The following is an 18,199-nucleotide window of genomic DNA, read 5'->3' as shown; positions in this document are numbered from 1 at the left end:
TACTGGATTGCTTCTGTCAAACTGTCAAGACTGCCTCTTTGGCCTTGTATTCAGTTCAGGCAACAGTGTCGACACCGGAAACTCAAAACATTGATTACAACAATTGCCAATGAATTCTTTACAAACAAATGTACAACATTGCGAATGGCCGCAAGTGTTAAGAATACATAAACAAAGAGGAAACCAGAAGGAAAGAAAATGAAAATGAAAATTGAGTGTATATGTTAGGTCATGATCTTCGATCAGCAACTTTGCCTCCATCCATACTTTGGATTGGAAATGAGCCAATATTCCACGGTGGTGTAAATTTACTATTATGGCCAGCTGTGCCTTATGTAACTCAGGATGGCCTTTGTGCAGTAGATCTAGGCACTGCAGAACTACTTATAGGCTTCTGCAACGGCTTCAGGATAGCCATGATCTCAGCAAATGAGGGTCTCAATTTTGGATCTCTGCAGTGTTAATTAAATTAAATATTAGCTTCATTCACCTGCCTAAATACACAATGAAATTGATTCACAACTGATAGACTGCAATTATGAACAATAAGAATGTAACCCAGCCTCAACAAATAAGCAGGTAATGCATACTCACGTCTGCCAGCATTTTTCAATAAGATCTGCAATTGCAGGATCAATATCATTTGGAATATCAAGACGGCGATGTTGAAATCCAACTGCACCAACGACTTGCATTGGGTTCATTCCTCCCCATGGCTGTTGCATTGTAGAGAGCTCCCACAATATGACCCCATAGCTATAAACATCGCACCTGCACATCAAACCACATTTCATGTTTATCCTAGAAACTCTGCATATGGCTTCAAAATATCAACTAAATAAAATATGGTACGAAGAAATAGGCATACTTTTCATCTGAAGGTTCGTTTCTTAGCACTTCTGGAGCCATCCATTCAGCCTGAAGGAGAGTTATGCAATTTGAACTTAGTAAAAGGCCTGCCTTAAAAGGCACAGACAGATCCAAAACAGCGCATAGTTGTTTAAAAAGATGGTGGAAGGATGAATGAATTTAAACAATACTTTTCAGATATCCTAAGGACTACACGAATGATCAAATTTTCATCTTCCAGATGCATCGTTTATGATTATATTGATCATTGACATAAACATGCTTTTCACTAGTCGAACATATGCAACACCACTCATGACAGAGACACAGAAAATGAAGAGTATAAACAGAACCAGTAGAGAAAATCCAAATTCATGGCTTGAGAACATGTTGAAAGATCAAGTTGTTGGGTGCAGCTTACCGTCCCTGCAGTGGACCTCGAGGAGAGAAATGTGCTGTTCTTCATTCTTGATAATCCAAAATCACAGACCTGATAACAGGCAGAAGCTTTACCCTGTCATATTAGGCTCTGAAGAAACAGTAGCTTTGTACAAATATATTACTAGACATACAAGACACCCACCTTTACGACCCAATTCTTATCAACGAGAAGGTTTGGAGACTTTAAATCACGGTGTACTATTACTGGAGTGCAGTTATGCAAGTAATTCATTCCCCGAGCCTGAAGATTCAAATATTCAAAACACAATTTATACTAAATAAAGTTACCAACAACAGCTCAAATTGAAATAATAGGCAAGAACAAGAGAATGTTACAGCATCAAGAGCCATCCTCAAGCGCCTTCGCTCATCTAATTGATTGTTAGGCCGGTGTAACAACCTATATAAACTACCTCTGCAAAACATAACAATGCTTCAAGTTTCCATTCAAGATTATTCACAAATCATGCAACATAACTAACATAATACCAATCAAAATAATAAAGTATAATACAGCAGAAAAGAGGTAGTTTACCTCTGCAAAAAGTAAATGTGTTTTGACCAATACATTTTAATTTTGCCACTAAAAATGAGCCTTATGATGCAACCTCACTGCTACAAGGAGTACAGCAGTAGTCATCTTCAGGTTAAATAGTTTACTTTAGAGAATGTTGTTAATTGTTATTGATCACTCTGCATGAAACTCAAAAGATGAAATATTTACTCTTTCTTTTTTCTTTTCTTTTTCTCTTCTGCTCGGTAAAAATATTAATGCTCCCAGCAAGTTTTATTTCTCAAGGCAAAGGAGTTCCTTGTAGTCATTTATAATTAAGAATCAAAAACCATTAGTTTCAGAAATATCTATTAAACTTGTTCAATTCCATAAAACAATGTTTAGGTTTTTGAATTAACAGAAAGAAAAAATACCAAAGTCCAGCATGCATACCTTGGAAGAAATTCCGTAACAATGGAAAGATTTGGAGCACGAGTTATTGCTCCCATGAAGAGAACAACATTGGGATGTCTGAGTCTTTTCATTATCCGAACCTTGAAAATTAAACAAATAACCTCTTCTTATAGACAGAAGTTAACAATAGCAAGGTAAATATAAAGGTTTTGCTTATTTAAGAGATCGATGTCATAAAAATTAAAGAGAACACGAAAGAGTGCAGGAAAGGGTGAAGACCGCAGCTTGTACCTCACTTCTGAATTCATCAAGTGATTCACCCAAAAAATCTTGGTCTAGAAACCTCTTAACAGCAACCTCCTGTAAAACCAAATAGTGAAAAGCTCAATATATGTACTTAGAAAATATGTTCAACATCACAGCATGTATGGACCCAAAAGACAAAGAGGATACTGAAACATAGCAGAGCAGTTGATTTTCCAGTAGAAAAGGTGTATATACATATATGATTGAGGACATATTTCCATCTTGATTTACATTCGCATCATCTAATGTGAAACTTCACAGAATAATTCACTGTGCCACTGTTGTGGTATCATTACTGAAAGTTTTACAGTTCCTATTGCCATTTCATACGATCTGATCCACAGGGAAAAAAAGAAAGGAAAAAAAAAAGGAAGTTGAAGCACTAAAAAGGGTCTTTATAGAAGGTATAGATACATATGAATACAGGCTCAACGCCAGAAAAAACAAAACCTTTAAAGGATCAGACACATAACAGACAATACCATAAGGGCTAGCATTTGAAAACTTACCGTCCCATGCCAGTCTCCATGATAGACCTCCCCATACGATCCTGGAGTGAAAAGAGGTGCGTGAAGACATGAAATGGGAACATCATTTATAAAACAGTACATAATTTAATAGCATGAGGCACAGGTCAGTACCAAGTCCAATTCGTTCACCCAAGGTGATATCCTCCCATGGAATCTCGCAATCTGCTACATCATCACCAATGTCAGATCTTGTACTTTCGTTACCTGCCGATCGATCCGAGACTCTCTCGCCTTCCGAGATAACTGTCGAAGCATCATGCTCACGGTCCCCACTGCCATGTGGTTCACAACCAGAACCTTCTGCATCCCCATCACTTCTTGTTCCCTGTTCATACTGCTTGTTGACAGCTGCAGTTGTTGCAACCACTGCTGCAGCAGTAGCAGTTGCAGCAGCTGCTACAGGAATATTTGAGTCAGCGCTTGACTTTGTTACTGCAACTACCATAGAAGATGCGACAACAGCTGCCGCGGCTGCGGCTGCTGCAGCAACAGGCACACTTTTTGTATATTTAACTGGAGTTGCTTCAGACTGTGATGAGATATTCTGGCCAGCCACTTCCCTAGTATCAAGTGGAAGGCTGACCCCTAAACCTTCCACAGGCTTAAGATGCTCTGGCTGACCTGAAGGACTAGCTTTAGAATGCACCCTGTGCTGAGGTAGTGGAGGCAAAGAGTGAGTCGAACTGATATCACCTTGACCTTTACTCTTTTTCATTTCAAACCTCTCCTTATTTCCCCCCTTATCTTCTATTCGCGTTGACACATCTAACTGCTCTGGATATATTTCCGTAAACAAATTTCTGGGAGCAACAACACCACTTTCAAGTAACACATCATGAAGTTTTTGAGCTAAATTTGGATTCTCTTTGGCAGCAACAATCATGTATTTTGAAACATCCTTAACTTTCTTTTTACGAACTGCAGGAGAGCTAACACCTTCGGTCCACGAAGGGGATCTTGCATGTGTATAACTTGGCCTTCCTGGAAGTTCGTGCACCAGCGCCTTCTCCACATCAGAGGAGTATCTCAAATCATCTGATGGTATCTTGGATTCCTCCTCACATTCAGTTGGTCTGGGTAAATTTTCACGAAAATACGGAGCTTCTGTCTCTTCAGATTCCCTGTCTGCAGAACTATAATTTCTTAACCTGGATTTTTTGTCTAATGTCCCAAAGTCTGAATGTTCTTCAAATGAACTCCCAATTCCACTACTGGAAGAGGCTACATGAGAAGAGTCAATGTCTCTAGACAAAGGACTGGCAGAAAAGTAAGGTTCATCATATTCTATATGTGATCCAGCTTCATCAGATGGAATAAGTGTGCCGGGGTCAGCCATCAGATCAACAATATACTCCCTGAAATTCACATTGTACACACCTTCAAAAACAAATTAAGATTCTGCAATGTCAAATGAGAAAATCACAAAGATAAACAGATCAATGCCCTGAGAAAGTTTTCAGCAATATTTGGTAATAGAATGCAATCTATGGCTAAGCTCTACTGTGCGGTCCTAGAATACGATCAAACACAAACCATCCCAGAGTTCTTGTCTGTAAAGATTTTGAATTTACTCTAAAAGAATCTAGAATAAATATCAGCAAGGAATTCTTAGAATACCCAAATAGCACACCTTATACATGCAGAAGAATCATGTTTTAACCATAGACAATAAAGAACAAAACTCTATCCTTTCAAAAAAAGAAAAAGGAAAAAGCACAACCATACTCTACTTAATCAAGGCCTAGGCATCAAATATAATAAACTTGTAAAAGAAGTTACCTTCCATCATCAATCTTTACAAAGTTCATTGCTACATCATTGGAACCCGTGTATTGTTGTCCTTTCACCAATCGGCATGGGATGCCAACACTATCAGCCAAAGCCTAGTTAACCACAACAAATAACAGGTTTAGTGATGAATAACCCAGTAATGCAAGAATACATCATAAAAAACTAGGAGGCAAACAGATAAAGCAAGATATATGAAGGAATGGAGCATACTTGCAGCTCTAATATATCATTTTCTCAAAAGGCAACAGGTACTAATATCAGGCTTTTGAGAACTCTTTACAATATCAGAACTTATAATTATTATTCAATCACTTCAAATGTTTTAATAAAATGTTATTTAGGTTTTTATTTATAATAAAGTAAAGAGACCAGTATAAATAAATAAATAGGTAAACTAGGGCCAAAATGGTTTCAACTATGAATAAAAGAGAGAACAAGTACCTTGAACAACAATGCACGATGCCGAGCTAATCCAATTGTCAGAGAACCAAGTGGCAAAACCATGCTACCAAGAGTTGCTTTCAGACTCTGGCTAAGATTTTGCCATGCCTTCAACATGTTGTAAGGATTTGCAACTGGTCCACCCATAGAGTTAGCAACTAAAAGAGCAAGTTTTCGCACCAAATTTCTGTTTACGGTAACCCGAAGATCTGAACGTGACTTTACAGCCATTTCTAGGGCCATCTGTTCAAGTTTCAATAAATTCGCATCAGCAGCTCTATTGACCAAAACTGCTTCCCAGTTGACATTATCTGAGACAGCTGTTCCTTGCAGATCAACAAGGGAAGGCATTCTTTCTGAGGTTGACTCCGTCAATATTCCATACAGGTCATAGAAACCGTCCATGATCTTATCATCATAGCTAAGAGCATTGTAATTCTGTGAAGAATGGACAAGTCTCCGATATGAGACAGGTTAGAAAGGAATGAAGTATTACAAAGTTGAAGAAACAAATTAAATATATGAACCAGCACCATATATTATGACTGTCTGTTAAATATCTTTGAATATCAGGGAAATATTTAAACAGAGAGTGATTCCCTGTCGATTCTGCTACATGTTGCCTGGTATAGCAGGGATCAGCTGACTTTGGTTGTAAAGATATGTTCAGGAAGGACCAGGTCACAAATAATGCATAGTACATGATTTAGAGTTGCCTTGACTAAAGTTTGTACAATCAGACTCAAAGTTTAAGAAAGCTACATTGAAAAACCATGAATTCTAGCTAGTAGCATTCCACAACAGAAATGGAAGCATCAAGTATCAGATAGAAGAGAGACCAAGGACATTTCAATATACACATGATCATTTTAAGGGGGAAAAAAAAAGCCAACTTCTTAAAACATATATACAGGTTGAGGCTGAAATATCCAATGCGCAATTGTAAGACAGAAGCTGTCGCTGCATCATACTTCTTATGCTATGACATGCTACTAGAGAACCGTATATACAGATTGAAAATACAAGAAACCCAATGTAATAGGGCTTCTTCTTCTTTTTCACATTGTATTCAGATATGAGCTATTAGTTTTAAGGGTCCAATATGTATAACCATGTATATGGGTAGTCAGGAAATGAAAACTGTAGTTGATTATGTTCATCTTGATAACCTCTCCTGCTTCAGCACTTGTAGATTTTGATGATACAATGATATACGGCACTGTCGATAGGGACTATCAACAACAGTGTAAACTGCCAACAGGTTACTGATATCAACTGTCTGGAGTCTATTCATGACACCAAAGGTACTAAAAAGGGTACCTAAAGGACAAGGATCACAGGAGCAATGATGGTGACACCAATACCTTTACAGACAATATCTCTTAACTCTTTTGGCAGAGAAGGTAACTAAATCTTAGTGTTTAGAAGTATGATCATCTATCGAAAACACTAATATTTTCAGTAAACTTTCAGAACTAATAAAAGCGAAAACACTGCAGACAAACGATAATGCATACACATTCAAGTACAAAAGACACACCACCAAATAAATTCCAAATTCAGATTATGAAGGGATCCTGATCAGTCATACAATCAATGAACAATGAGTCAAACAAGTCCAATCAGATTGGTAGATAAAGAATACTTACCCAATAACGATAGGCAATAACTTCAGCCGGAGTATTATCCGGAGCACAAGAGCCTAAGCTAATCTGCTTAACAGCCTCAATCTGAACTGCCTCTGGATCCTCCCTAGCACTCAACTCCAAAGCCAGTTGAATCTGATACTCCTCCATTATATCAGCATCCCTTGAAGTACTAGACCCCGAATCACGCCTAGCTGTATCCGAAACAACATCCCCACCACTCCTACTACCTGCTTCAGGTTGCTCAATTCTCTCCCCCCTCATAACATTTGAAGATGATGGGGGACTGGGGCTCTTTCTATTAGCCACTGAATTGAGCCAACCTGATATCCCAGACAAGTGTTTATGCTCAGAACTCTGCTGGGACCTTGAGTGCAATAGCGTCTCAGTCTCGGAAGACGACTTGTCAATAGCCTTAGTGCTGCTCTTTGATGAAGTAGACCCCTCTGCTGAATCTTCTGATTGGTTGGACATGATATGGAGCTTCTTAAGAAGGTTCTTCATAACTTACTATCATAAGTTAAAGTACTGAATGCGAAAGAGGTAAAAATCTGGCCATAAACATCTCCATTGTCTTGGACCAAGCATGAAATCTCAATATCTCAATATCCCAATATCACCAATATGTTCCAAAGTGATTCAAAAAAAGCCTCTTTCTTTCAACCCTCAACACCCCTTTAAAGGGTTTAAACCCCACAAGTGATCCCCAAAAACCGACCCATCATCTCCAAAAGCCATAAACCACCATTCCAAGCAAAACCCAGTAAAGCTTTATCAATATCAAGGACACCCAGATGCTGAAACTGGAACAACCCCACTCTTGGGTTCTAGTCCCACAACCCAAACATAGCCCAAAATAGCAAAACACCTCGCAACTTATATATCAAAGATCAAAACTTTGATCCTTGCTGCCTCCAATAACCACAGCAAACAGAAAATACAGCACCCAAATTTCTAATATTCATTCATAGATCTTACTTGGTATTCAGGAACAACATGGAAAAGAGAGAGAAGAATACCCTGAGCAATTGGTATAGTTTGAAAAAAAAAAATAGAGAAAAAGAGGGGGCAGGTGATAGAAGAGGCAGCAGACAGCAAAGACCAGCAAGTGGGAGAGAGAGTAGGACCTCGAAGAATGACCCACTTGTTTGATTTGAGAGCAAATAGGGAGAGAAGCTTTTCAAGAATTTTCAGTCCCATAAAAAAGGTTAAAAATTGGTGGGAAACACAAACACACACACACAGCTAACTGATCACTGGCTCACACCAACACTCCCTATCTAATCCATCTCCCCTATTATTTAAACTCTCTCTCTCCCTCTTCCAATCCCAGTGAATCCCAGAAACCAGAAGGGTGGTGGCAGCAATTGGGTGGTAAAACTAAAACAATTGCATAGAGGTAAAGAAAATAGAATGAACAAGTTATTCAAGTTATTGCTATTGCAAGTAAATTTTGTTGCTTTCCGTTATGATAAACCGTTGCTTTTGGTAACTAGAGGACAAAACCCACTTGGAACTGGGAGCGGTGAGAATCCGCAGACTTACACAGAACGCTGTAAAAGAAGTTAAAAACCTCCATGCATTATTGACAGTGTTGTTGTTGTTGTTGTAGCCGGCTTTTTTATTTAACGGCTGCCATTAAATCTTTTTTTTTTTTTTTCTTCTGCTTCTGCTATTTGCTACAATGGCTTCTGCACTGTTCTAGAGTCCCTTTATTTGACAATAATTCTCTTTTTATAAATGAGATCAACCTGCAACCTCCTTATCTTGGTTTATTCTTTTCACAATAATTATTCAACGACCTCACATCTTTGTTATTATATTTGTGGGTCATTAGGTCATAGAGAAATCAAGTTTTGTTATATACTTATATTGAATTTGTTTTCGTCACCTCATTGGAGTGAGGAATGGGGCATTACCATGATATGAATATAATAATATATTTCGGGTGTTTAGACATAATCAATCGAATTCAAAACTTTTTGCTTATAAAATGAAGACTTACAACATAAGTTCAGTTTGATCAATTTCTCTAGATAGATCATATAGTTGGTTTGATCAGTTTTTGAGTGATTTTATCGTGTATTTACTATTTGCCATAAACAAGAACTCATGATGTGGTCCAGCAACGATCTAACCCGCCCTAGATAATCATATGTATTCGTCCAAGACAGAGCTCCCTATATATTTTCTTCATTTCCAAGTTTTATATTCCCTCCACAAGTTTCGTGCATGTATGTTTATTTGCTAAGTTCCCTCCTCGAATCTAGTTGAACAAATCTACTTTTCTATTCGATATATGCTATCTTCGAAATGTAGTTGACCATTAAACATAAAAGTGAGTGTTCGGAGTCATATCTCCACAATGAACAAACGTACGTAAGTGATTAGTTCATACATCTATAACACGGATGAGATCCTGTAAATTCTGGACTACAGCCGGGACCAATCCACTTACATTCTCAACTAGCTCGCATGGCGAAAAAATTCTGTCTGATCCAAAAGTAAAATGGTGATTACACACTCTTTACTTTCAAAACTTACCAACTTTAACATTTCTTCTTATGAGCGTCGTTCAATTGCACACAATGTGCATTTGTGTCTATACCGAATTCGATTGTCGACAATCCAAATCAATCGGAATCGCATGCATATGATCTGTTTCTAGTCTGGCGATATATACATCCACAGTAGTACATATATAAAAGACGAATTGACAAGCATGGATTCAAGTTTGTTCTTTCTTTTGACCAAAGTTTTTTCTTTCTTTTCGTTGTTGTTTAATCAAAATGACAACGACTTAACATTTCAAATAGTAGGTACCTTGCTGTTCAAACTTCAGAGGTTCTTGTAGGTCTATCACTAAATGATTACCAAGCTGGCTCATGAATCTTGACAGCCAAATAAGGTTAAGCTTTATATATTCTTTCTATCCATCTTAGGATGAGGAAAGAAAAAGTTGGAGATGATCAGGATGATAAAGCTAGTTATCACAACTTGATTAAACCCTTCTCTTTTGTCCTGTTGCAGCTGTCCTAATTAGCAGGGCTCGATCCGACCTCAAAATAAAGAAAGAACGAGGAAATAGTATTGGAACTCAACAACAATACTTAAATAGCTGAGAATGAATCTTGTTAAACACAATTAACAGAATTAAAGAACTCAACTATTCACTGTTCTATCCTACGGAAATGTCAAAATCAACCAAAGTCAGACCATGTAATCCAGGCACGTTTTAGCTATTCCAGCAATTTAATTTCCTTCGAAGAGATTGCTTATAAGCCACCAACATAGAAATAGCTAGATTGAAATCGAAAATTTGGACCCAAAATTATGTCTATTTTGTTTGTATATTCTTTAAAATATTCTGGAGGGGAGAAGTGAGAGAAGGTTGGTTTGACCCGTTTTTACGTTTTCCTATATTCAAAAAAGGGTTCTCTCCCAATTCCCATGCATGTGTTGTATAAATGGTACGTTAACCCTCAAAGCATTGTTGATCAAGGCATCAAGCTCTAAGCAAAAAGACTCTTAGTGGCTTTATTACACACTTATGCTATGATCTGAGGTTTACTTTCTGAAAAATATGCATCATATATGCTAGGTTTTAGGTTTTTTTTTATCTCAATATTAACGACAACGCCTCTGAGTTGTTAAAAAATATACGAATATGAAGGGGAAAAAAAAGAGTAAATAGGACGGTACAGGTTATGATCAGGATAAGTCATGCATGTTCGATTTTCTCTCTAATGAATCATATATGAGCAAAGATAGGTCAAAATGTTGTTTTTAATTGCAAGCCTCCTATATATGTGAAGGTAGTTATTCGTTCGTCATGTACTCATGTGCATTGCCTCCTTGTTGGGCAAAATAATTCACATCATTTATCATACTATGATTACTCATTTACTCTTTGTGTTATTATTCCTCACTTCCTCATCTAATGTGATGTATGGACTACTCTTTATGAATTCATAAATTAAAGATACCCTTACAATTAGTATTTCAACTACTTTTTTGAATAAAAGTATTTCAACTTCTTTATAAAAAACAAAAGCATAAAATCGTTGCGTATATGATATTTCCAAGATCGGGCTAAGTTAGCCATTTAAGTTTTTATTTGTTACATTTGTCATATAATGTAGAACATTACTGCTTAATTGTATGTGAAAACAAGTTTTTTGTTCATTGTAATAATTTGTTTGAAGAAACTAATTAATTAATAAAGAAAAACGTGAAAATTTTAAATAATTAGTGAATTATTAATTCAGAAAAGTTCTATAACATTTTGAAGTTCCGAAATATTTTACTGTTTAACCGGATTAGCTCAAGAATCATGGGCGGCTTTGCTTGTCTTTGTTCGAATACTTCATAATGCAAACAGGGGCGGGAGTTTGCTTTCTATATTAAGAAAACTAAATATTAAAATTTTGGTGTTTGGACTTTGGAGGCGCGTGGAAAACAAATTGCGGCTGCCTTTGAGTGGGAGATGAATAGTCGTTATGGCATTATCCAATCGAAAACCGTAAAGGGAGTTCAAGGTGGAGTTTCCAACACCATGACTGTGACTGGAAAGGGGACAGCGCGTGCTATACAATCGCTTATATCTGTTGAGGATGAGGTGGAGGAGTGGAGGACCAGCTGGGTTTCTCTGCCATTCCATCAACGTGCAAAATTCCCTAGAATATGGCAAAAGAGAAAAAGAAAAGGCGAAAGTAGCAAGAAGAGAAGCAAAATTTGAACTGTCGTGCTCAAAACCGAAATTTGTAAGCTTTGTTTTCGGTAATTTGCCTTTTTGGTCATATCGTCAGCCTTTTTAGTTAATTTTGTAAGTTTTGTTTTCGGTAATTTACCTTTTTGATCATATCTTTAGTCACTTCAATTAATTTTGTCTACGTATTATCACTGATCAAAATTCAAAATATGAGACCTTCTGAAATTTGACATAATTTTTTAATTTAATCATTGTGATAAGTCATGATAAAGATAACTTGTGTTCAAATAAATTTTTTTTTTTAAATAAAGGGCTTGTGCGGCTACCCTTAAGCCTTAACTAATGAAACTGAATACAGGGGGGGGGGGGGGGGGGACTTGGAGCCTAAACCCCTGATTACAATAAGTATCTAGAGAATTTCCCGAAATAATATCAGGAGTCTCTACAAAATACATGTATTCTAACAAGCACAAATTAGCAAGGAGTGCACTACTAACTACTCTAATTGCTTTGACATTGTGGTGACATACTGGAAAGATAACTCGATTACAACAAAGCATAATTACTAAAATCACAGCTTTCCCACTATGTTGCCGCCGGAAAATAATTCCGACGACACTTAGTTTCATTCTGACACTAGGAGGTTGAGACCATTTAATTGATCGTCGCCTCGTTAGGCCAAACAAGACACTTAGAGTGCACGCACAAGCATTTAGCCCGACTTGTCCTACAAAATAGATGTAGGGATTTATTCCACCCCGAAGGTGAGACAACACTAACCAACTAATAGAAATAAAATTAAAAACATAAATAAAAAAATCAACCCGGGCCAGACCCAAAAGAAGGGCCCAAGCCCAAGCCTCTACTAAGGAAACAAGGGAGATCCAGGATGCCATCCAAGCCTGGCCCAACCCCACCACCGACAGGCCACCAACTGCACCGCGTCGCCAGAGTCGCCAGACTGCTGCCATCATCATTCCACCCTCCCTACCGCACCACGGAACAGCGCCGTCCCTGTCAAACAGCCCCAACTTCAGATCAGTTCGAAGAGAACCAAACCATATCGGATTGATCTGAACAGACCCAATCCACGCATCCATGACCCCTGCACCGTCCAGCATCATTCCTCAAACCTTTCCTCGCCATGGAAACACACATCCGCGGCCAAAGAAATTCATCCCCAGATCAGATCGAAAAGATGTGACCCAGATCGGATAGATCCGATTAGACCCAAGCAGCCCCACCACGACTGCAGCTCCACCCAGCAGGCTCCGGACGCGCTCCACCATGCCATTCCGCCGACCAGACCACCGAGGGGCACACCAAAGCCCGACAGCTGCCACGATCTCCCCCGTCCTCACCACAATAACCGCCACCGCAAACTCCTCGATCTGAACCAGACGTCAATTGAGGACTCCGGCTCGCTCCAGACCCACAAGGGGCCTATAAAGGCTCGTCCGACGACGGCGGAAGGCTCGCCGCCGGACAGGACGGAAGTAACCACTTTTGCTCTCAAGCGCGTGAACGAGCACATTCTCTTTTAAATAGGGCTGTCAAGGGGTCGTGTCGGGTTGGGTTCGTGTCGGGTCAAGGTATTTGTCGTGTCGCAAGATATAAACTCAAACATAACCCATTTAATAATCGTGTCAAAAATTTAAACCCAAACCCAACCTATTTATTAAACGGGTTACCCGTTTCCAATCCGCTTAACCCATTTGATAAATAGGTCGTGTTTTGTTAGACAAAATGACTCATTTAAGCGTTAACAATGAGACCCATTTAACAAAAAAATGCATAAATTGATTATATAATTCATGAATAATTAAATCCAATAATTAAAAAGCCAAATATTTCAAATTGTCTAATCCTATGATCAAATAATCCGAACGTCCAAAATTTCAAGAAGAAACATAGCACAATCGGGTTAAACGGGTTCACTTCGTGTTGGTGGGTGGTCATGACCGACCCATTTATTAAATAGGTCATGGCGGGTTGACCCACCACCAACCCGCTTTTTAATCATAAGGGTTCAACCCACTTTATTTCTTGCGGGTGTTGAGTCGTGTTATCGGGTCGTGTCGGAATTGACAGCAAAAGTAGCCAATTCTTTGTGTTCAAACAATTTTCATCTATATTTGTTTAGGGCATTTCCATTCCCTTTGGCTCATTTCTTACCATATCTTCGCCATTTCCTAACTATCGGTGTTTTATTTTATTTTTTATTTTTTTATATCAAATACACTATCAGTCCTTTAAACTAACCGAGCTCACTTGCAGGCCCAAAAGATGTCAGAATGTAACGTAACGGGTCAGCGGAAACATCTGGACATAAGAAATATAGGCCCATATGGGATGGGATGGTTGACATCGGAAGAAGCAGCTAGCTCTCTTCTTTGAAGAGTTACTAGGCCATTGCAGTTTTGCTGTGATTAATTTCTTACACTACCAGAAGAAAATCGAAGAAGAATATGCTCTGAGCTGTTTCTGTTAACTCATACGAACATCCATCACATGAAATACAAATACTACCACAGCATACCAAGTATCGTCAAAGTGCATGTATCCATTTCAAAGCAAGAATAATATAAACGTTTGAGCAATCCCAATGCCACAACATTCAGAATGGAATACACTATACGCTTACCTATGTTACGGCCATGTATAAGCCTGCAACAAGAACCAGAATAATATAAACGTTTGAGCAATCCCAATGCCACAACATTCAGAATGGAATATGCTATACGCTTACCTATGTTACGGCCATGTATAAGCCTGCAACAAGAACCAGAATGAGGGATCATCTACTCGCAGACCAGTACTCGGCATAAGCAAACACTAGAGATTATCGCAACTGCTTGCCAAACTGTTAAGAAGCAACCATCTACTCACAAACTAACAGCACGATTCTAAGTTCTAATGGCCCAGGCCATGCTAAGCAAGATTCAGATAGATACAGGGGAAGCATATACTGAAACACCATTGTCCCTACCAACTGCCTGCTACAATTGTCCCTCTGACCCTCTCCGGATAACATGGAAAACCAATTTTCTCTACTTTTTCCCCTACCATCTCCCCCAAAAGTTCTGGACAAACTTCCTCCTTAATTTCATGAGCTGACCAAATAGTCTCCACTTTATCTCATTCACCAGCACTTAGGTATGCGTGCGAACACACCAGTTTTTTATTTATTTATTTATTTATTTTGGGGGGGGGGGGGGGGGGGGGGGGGGGGGGGGGTTTGAAAACATATAGCTCACTACATCCCAAATTACTGTAAACTATGAAGGATTGCATTTGATATAATTCAAAGTAAAATTCACTCTGATAATATTTTAACTTTCTTCAAGAGCCTAATAACGATTCTAATAAGAGCAAAGGCCTATGAACCTTATTGCTTCACTCAGACAGTAAGATCTTGCCTGTAAATGAGTGAATTGAAGATGATCAAATATTCTCAAATTGAATAAAAATCACAAAGTACAAAGGAACAAATGAGTCATGGGTCATTCTAAAATTGCACAAACAACAAACTAAATGGACAAGGTCATCATCTCTACCGATAAAGACAGTTAGTTTATGCTAACCTCCTATTCGCTTTACAGACCCTTTTTTACCTCATATGTGCTTTTCATCTCACAAACAGGTACAACACAAGTAAAGGCTTTCTCAACTTTGGAGCGCTGGCTGTTGAGTTGCAATATTTAATGGGGCAGTGATGTCCAAGGTTGCAAGCCCTTCTAATTCTTGGATTGCAGCAGCGACACCAGCTGTGCTTTCATTGTTCAAGAAAGGTTTTAGCACGCCAACAGCTTCCCCCACTCTTAATTGCTGCAAACAACGTAGTAACAGCATGAACAACACTATTATTATAGTCAAAACATTAATGCTGATATGCAATAGAAATTGAGATTATTCCACTTACAAAGTATTCCAGTTTCCTCTTCAATTCAGCATTGGCAGCTAAATTTGGATCAGGTGCTGCAGTTATTGCCAGTGATGCATCCTACAACAACATAGGACAATGGCAGTAAATTTCCGAACAATAATATTATCATACAAGGAAAAAGAATTAAAAAACAAAAACAAAACTTGTATATTAAGTTTTCCCTACAACCACATAAAAATGTCAATGTTTTTGGAAAATAATGAGGTTTCAACTGTCAAACTCAACATGTACATGGGCATTGTTAGTAATGAGGTCCTTATCGGAATGAACCTTCAAATGTCCCTTTCATTGTTTAGTTGACCAAACAAAGAAATATATATACAAAAACTACTAGATATTATCAAATCACTACATTTCTTCCTCTTTCACCTCACTTACTCTCTTTAACATTTCATTCCTATATTTGTTTTTGATAGCATCTTAATGTTCATTTCACCAACCAAATACTACATTTATATTTTCTTGTAAATCATTAACAATCTTTCCGTTTACTAAATTACACAGTACAACTGGCACTAGGTTCATGTAGCGTAATTTCTTAAAACTTTACTCATTATGGGAATATGGGACAAAACAATTACAAAATTAACAACTTGGAAGATTATTAGAAAGAAGAGGACTACCTTCTTGGGCCTGCCCACGGGCCTCCCACTCCTACTTAACTTGGGCCGCTCCACCCCCGGAACCAGAGGCGGTCTACCCCGTGGCTTACCACTGCCGGCGGCCACACCAGAAGAGGCGGCAGCCGACTTATCCTTCTTGGGCCGACCTCTGGGCCTTGGTGCTGGTTGTGGGACTACTGCACCGGGCCCATTGGTCTGTTCAAATGCTCCAATTATAGGCACATTAGTAGCATATGGAATAAACACAGTCCTGGGCTCAGCTTTGGAGGGACGTCCTGGCCTCCTCTTCACCAGGCCATTAGAACCCGAAACACTCGAAACAGTCTTGGGTTTGGGAGGACGGCCTGGTCTCTTCTTTGACATCCTAGACCCCGGTGGACGACCCCTGCCCCTCTTGGCTGACACAACCGGGCTATTCTGCCCTATGGCAAGGGCTGCCGGAGCTTTGCGTGGGCGGCCGGGTCGCTTCTTAGGCTCATCCACGGGCATGGGCTGAGAATTGGGCTGCTGCTGAACATTGGGCTCGGGAAAGCTCTGCTGCGGCAGGGTGGGCTGTGGAAAAGATTGAAAATTGGGCTGGACAATGGGGTGTTGTTGGGGAATGGGAATTGGCTGTTGCGGAATTGGAATTGGAATTGGAATTGGAATTGAAACCGAAATCGGCTGTTGAGAAATGGAAAATGGCTGTTGAGAAAAGGGAATCGGCTGTTGAGAAATGGGAAATGACTGTTGAGAAATGGGAAATGGCGGGTGAGAAATGGGAATTGGCTGCTGGGGAATAGGAAATGGCTGTTGAGGAATGGGAATTGGCTGCTGCGGAATCGGAATGGGCTGTTGCAAAATGTGCTGCTGATACTGATGCTGCTGCGGTTGGGAAACAATCAACTGTGGCTGCTGCTGTTCCGGCTTGGGCTTGGGAGGACGGCCGCGGCCACGGGGCTGCCCGGGAGAGGAAACAGAGGTAGGAGCAGGAGAGTCGGTTGCAGGAGGAGGCGGAGCGTCAGATCTGGGAGGGCCTGGGATCTTGTACGACTTCTTGACCATCTCAAGATGACCAGAGTTCTTGAGTCGTTTGAGATGGCGAGTCAACAAGGCCGAGTGAGTTGGTGGGAGACTCGGGTAGACCTGCTCGATGTACTTAGCTATAGCTCTCCTGCTCGACCCGTCTCTCTCCTTCAACGCTGCAATAGCTGTGTATATCATCTGCAGCCATAAAAAAAAAAAAAAAAAACATCCAAATCAATTCACCAAAACAAACAAAAAGAATCCAACTTTAGCTCAAGTGGGGAGGGGAGGGTAGTGGAGTGTCGGCTTAATCTCACCTCAGCATAAGGAGGGTGGTTGAAAGTAGGGGCAGGAGCATGAGTGGGGTTGGCAGCTACATGAGCGGCGGCGGCGTTGTTGTCAGGTTCCACGGCGGTTGGGACGGCGGAGATGGTGGCGGCGGAGGTGGGGATGGGCGGCGGTGGATAAGGATTGGGATTCGGAGGAGGTGGTGGGTCCATGGGTGACAATCCAAAGGTGAAAGTTTAGGACTTTGGACTTGGGTGTTCGAGGGGATAGGTGAAAGTTTAGGACTGGGGGAATGGATCGGAGAGAAGCAGAGTAGACTACAGAGGAGAGGAGATGATGGATTTGATGGGATTGGGAGCGTAGGGGAAGGTCTAATACTCTAATCCCACCGTTGAAATTGGCTTATTTAGATGACGCGGACCCTTTTCTGTCTTTTTCCCCTTTTTTTTCTTCTTTATTCATAAATATCCAGACAATCTTATTTTCCTTGCACTACAGTCCTTACACTTCTAAGTCTTCAACCATATTTCCAAGTCTTCAACCATATTTCCTCTACAAGGACTCTAAATCTGACCCCTGCGTTTAGGGATATCCTGGATTTGAGCGTGCTTTCCAATTTCAATGCACTTTGGGACAATTCTATGTGCCTTTGGCTTTTCCATTATTAGTGAAGTGCAACCAATAAACTAGAAGGTTTCGTATATTCGAGTTGCTC

The 18,199-nt window shown here is 39.7% G+C and overlaps 2 protein-coding genes across 4 annotated transcripts; both read right to left on the bottom strand.

The window, feature by feature from the left end:
- Window positions 1-68: 68 nt before the first annotated feature.
- On the bottom strand, window positions 69-8,223 carry LOC112176583 (probable serine/threonine-protein kinase SIS8). Of its 3 annotated transcripts, none has more exons than XM_024314581.2 (13): window positions 6,915-8,217; window positions 5,266-5,703; window positions 4,813-4,916; window positions 3,145-4,388; window positions 3,013-3,053; window positions 2,489-2,557; window positions 2,237-2,337; window positions 1,627-1,705; window positions 1,433-1,531; window positions 1,271-1,339; window positions 869-918; window positions 595-771; window positions 69-452 (listed from the first exon to the last, which is right to left on the bottom strand). In XM_024314581.2, exons 1-13 carry the CDS (start codon window positions 7,413-7,415, stop codon window positions 341-343), a joined length of 3,084 nt encoding a protein of 1,027 aa, XP_024170349.1. In that variant the 5' UTR covers window positions 7,416-8,217; the 3' UTR covers window positions 69-340. The 3 variants fall into 3 exon arrangements, with proteins under 3 accessions (XP_024170349.1, XP_024170350.1, XP_040366659.1); XM_024314582.2 differs by having other exon boundaries at window positions 5,266-5,722; window positions 6,915-7,052; XM_040510725.1 differs by lacking the exons at window positions 69-452; window positions 595-771; window positions 869-918; ... (1 more) ...; window positions 1,433-1,531; window positions 1,627-1,705 and adding an exon at window positions 1,872-1,902 and having other exon boundaries at window positions 6,915-8,223.
- Window positions 8,224-15,048: 6,825 nt separating this feature from the next.
- On the bottom strand, window positions 15,049-17,866 carry LOC112177021 (ras-associated and pleckstrin homology domains-containing protein 1). The gene is made up of 4 exons (XM_024315182.2): window positions 17,514-17,866; window positions 16,192-17,394; window positions 15,545-15,625; window positions 15,049-15,450 (listed from the first exon to the last, which is right to left on the bottom strand). The coding sequence occupies exons 1-4, from the start codon at window positions 17,694-17,696 to the stop codon at window positions 15,289-15,291; spliced, it is 1,629 nt and encodes a 542-aa protein (XP_024170950.1). The 5' UTR covers window positions 17,697-17,866; the 3' UTR covers window positions 15,049-15,288.
- Window positions 17,867-18,199: the final 333 nt, after the last annotated feature.

Source organism: Rosa chinensis, chromosome 7 (assembly GCF_002994745.2).
Source record: "Rosa chinensis cultivar Old Blush chromosome 7, RchiOBHm-V2, whole genome shotgun sequence".
In the NCBI taxonomy this organism is placed as follows: Eukaryota; Viridiplantae; Streptophyta; class Magnoliopsida; order Rosales; family Rosaceae; genus Rosa; species Rosa chinensis.
Note: the sequence above shows the minus strand (reverse complement) of the source record. Positions and strands in the feature narration are given on the sequence as shown.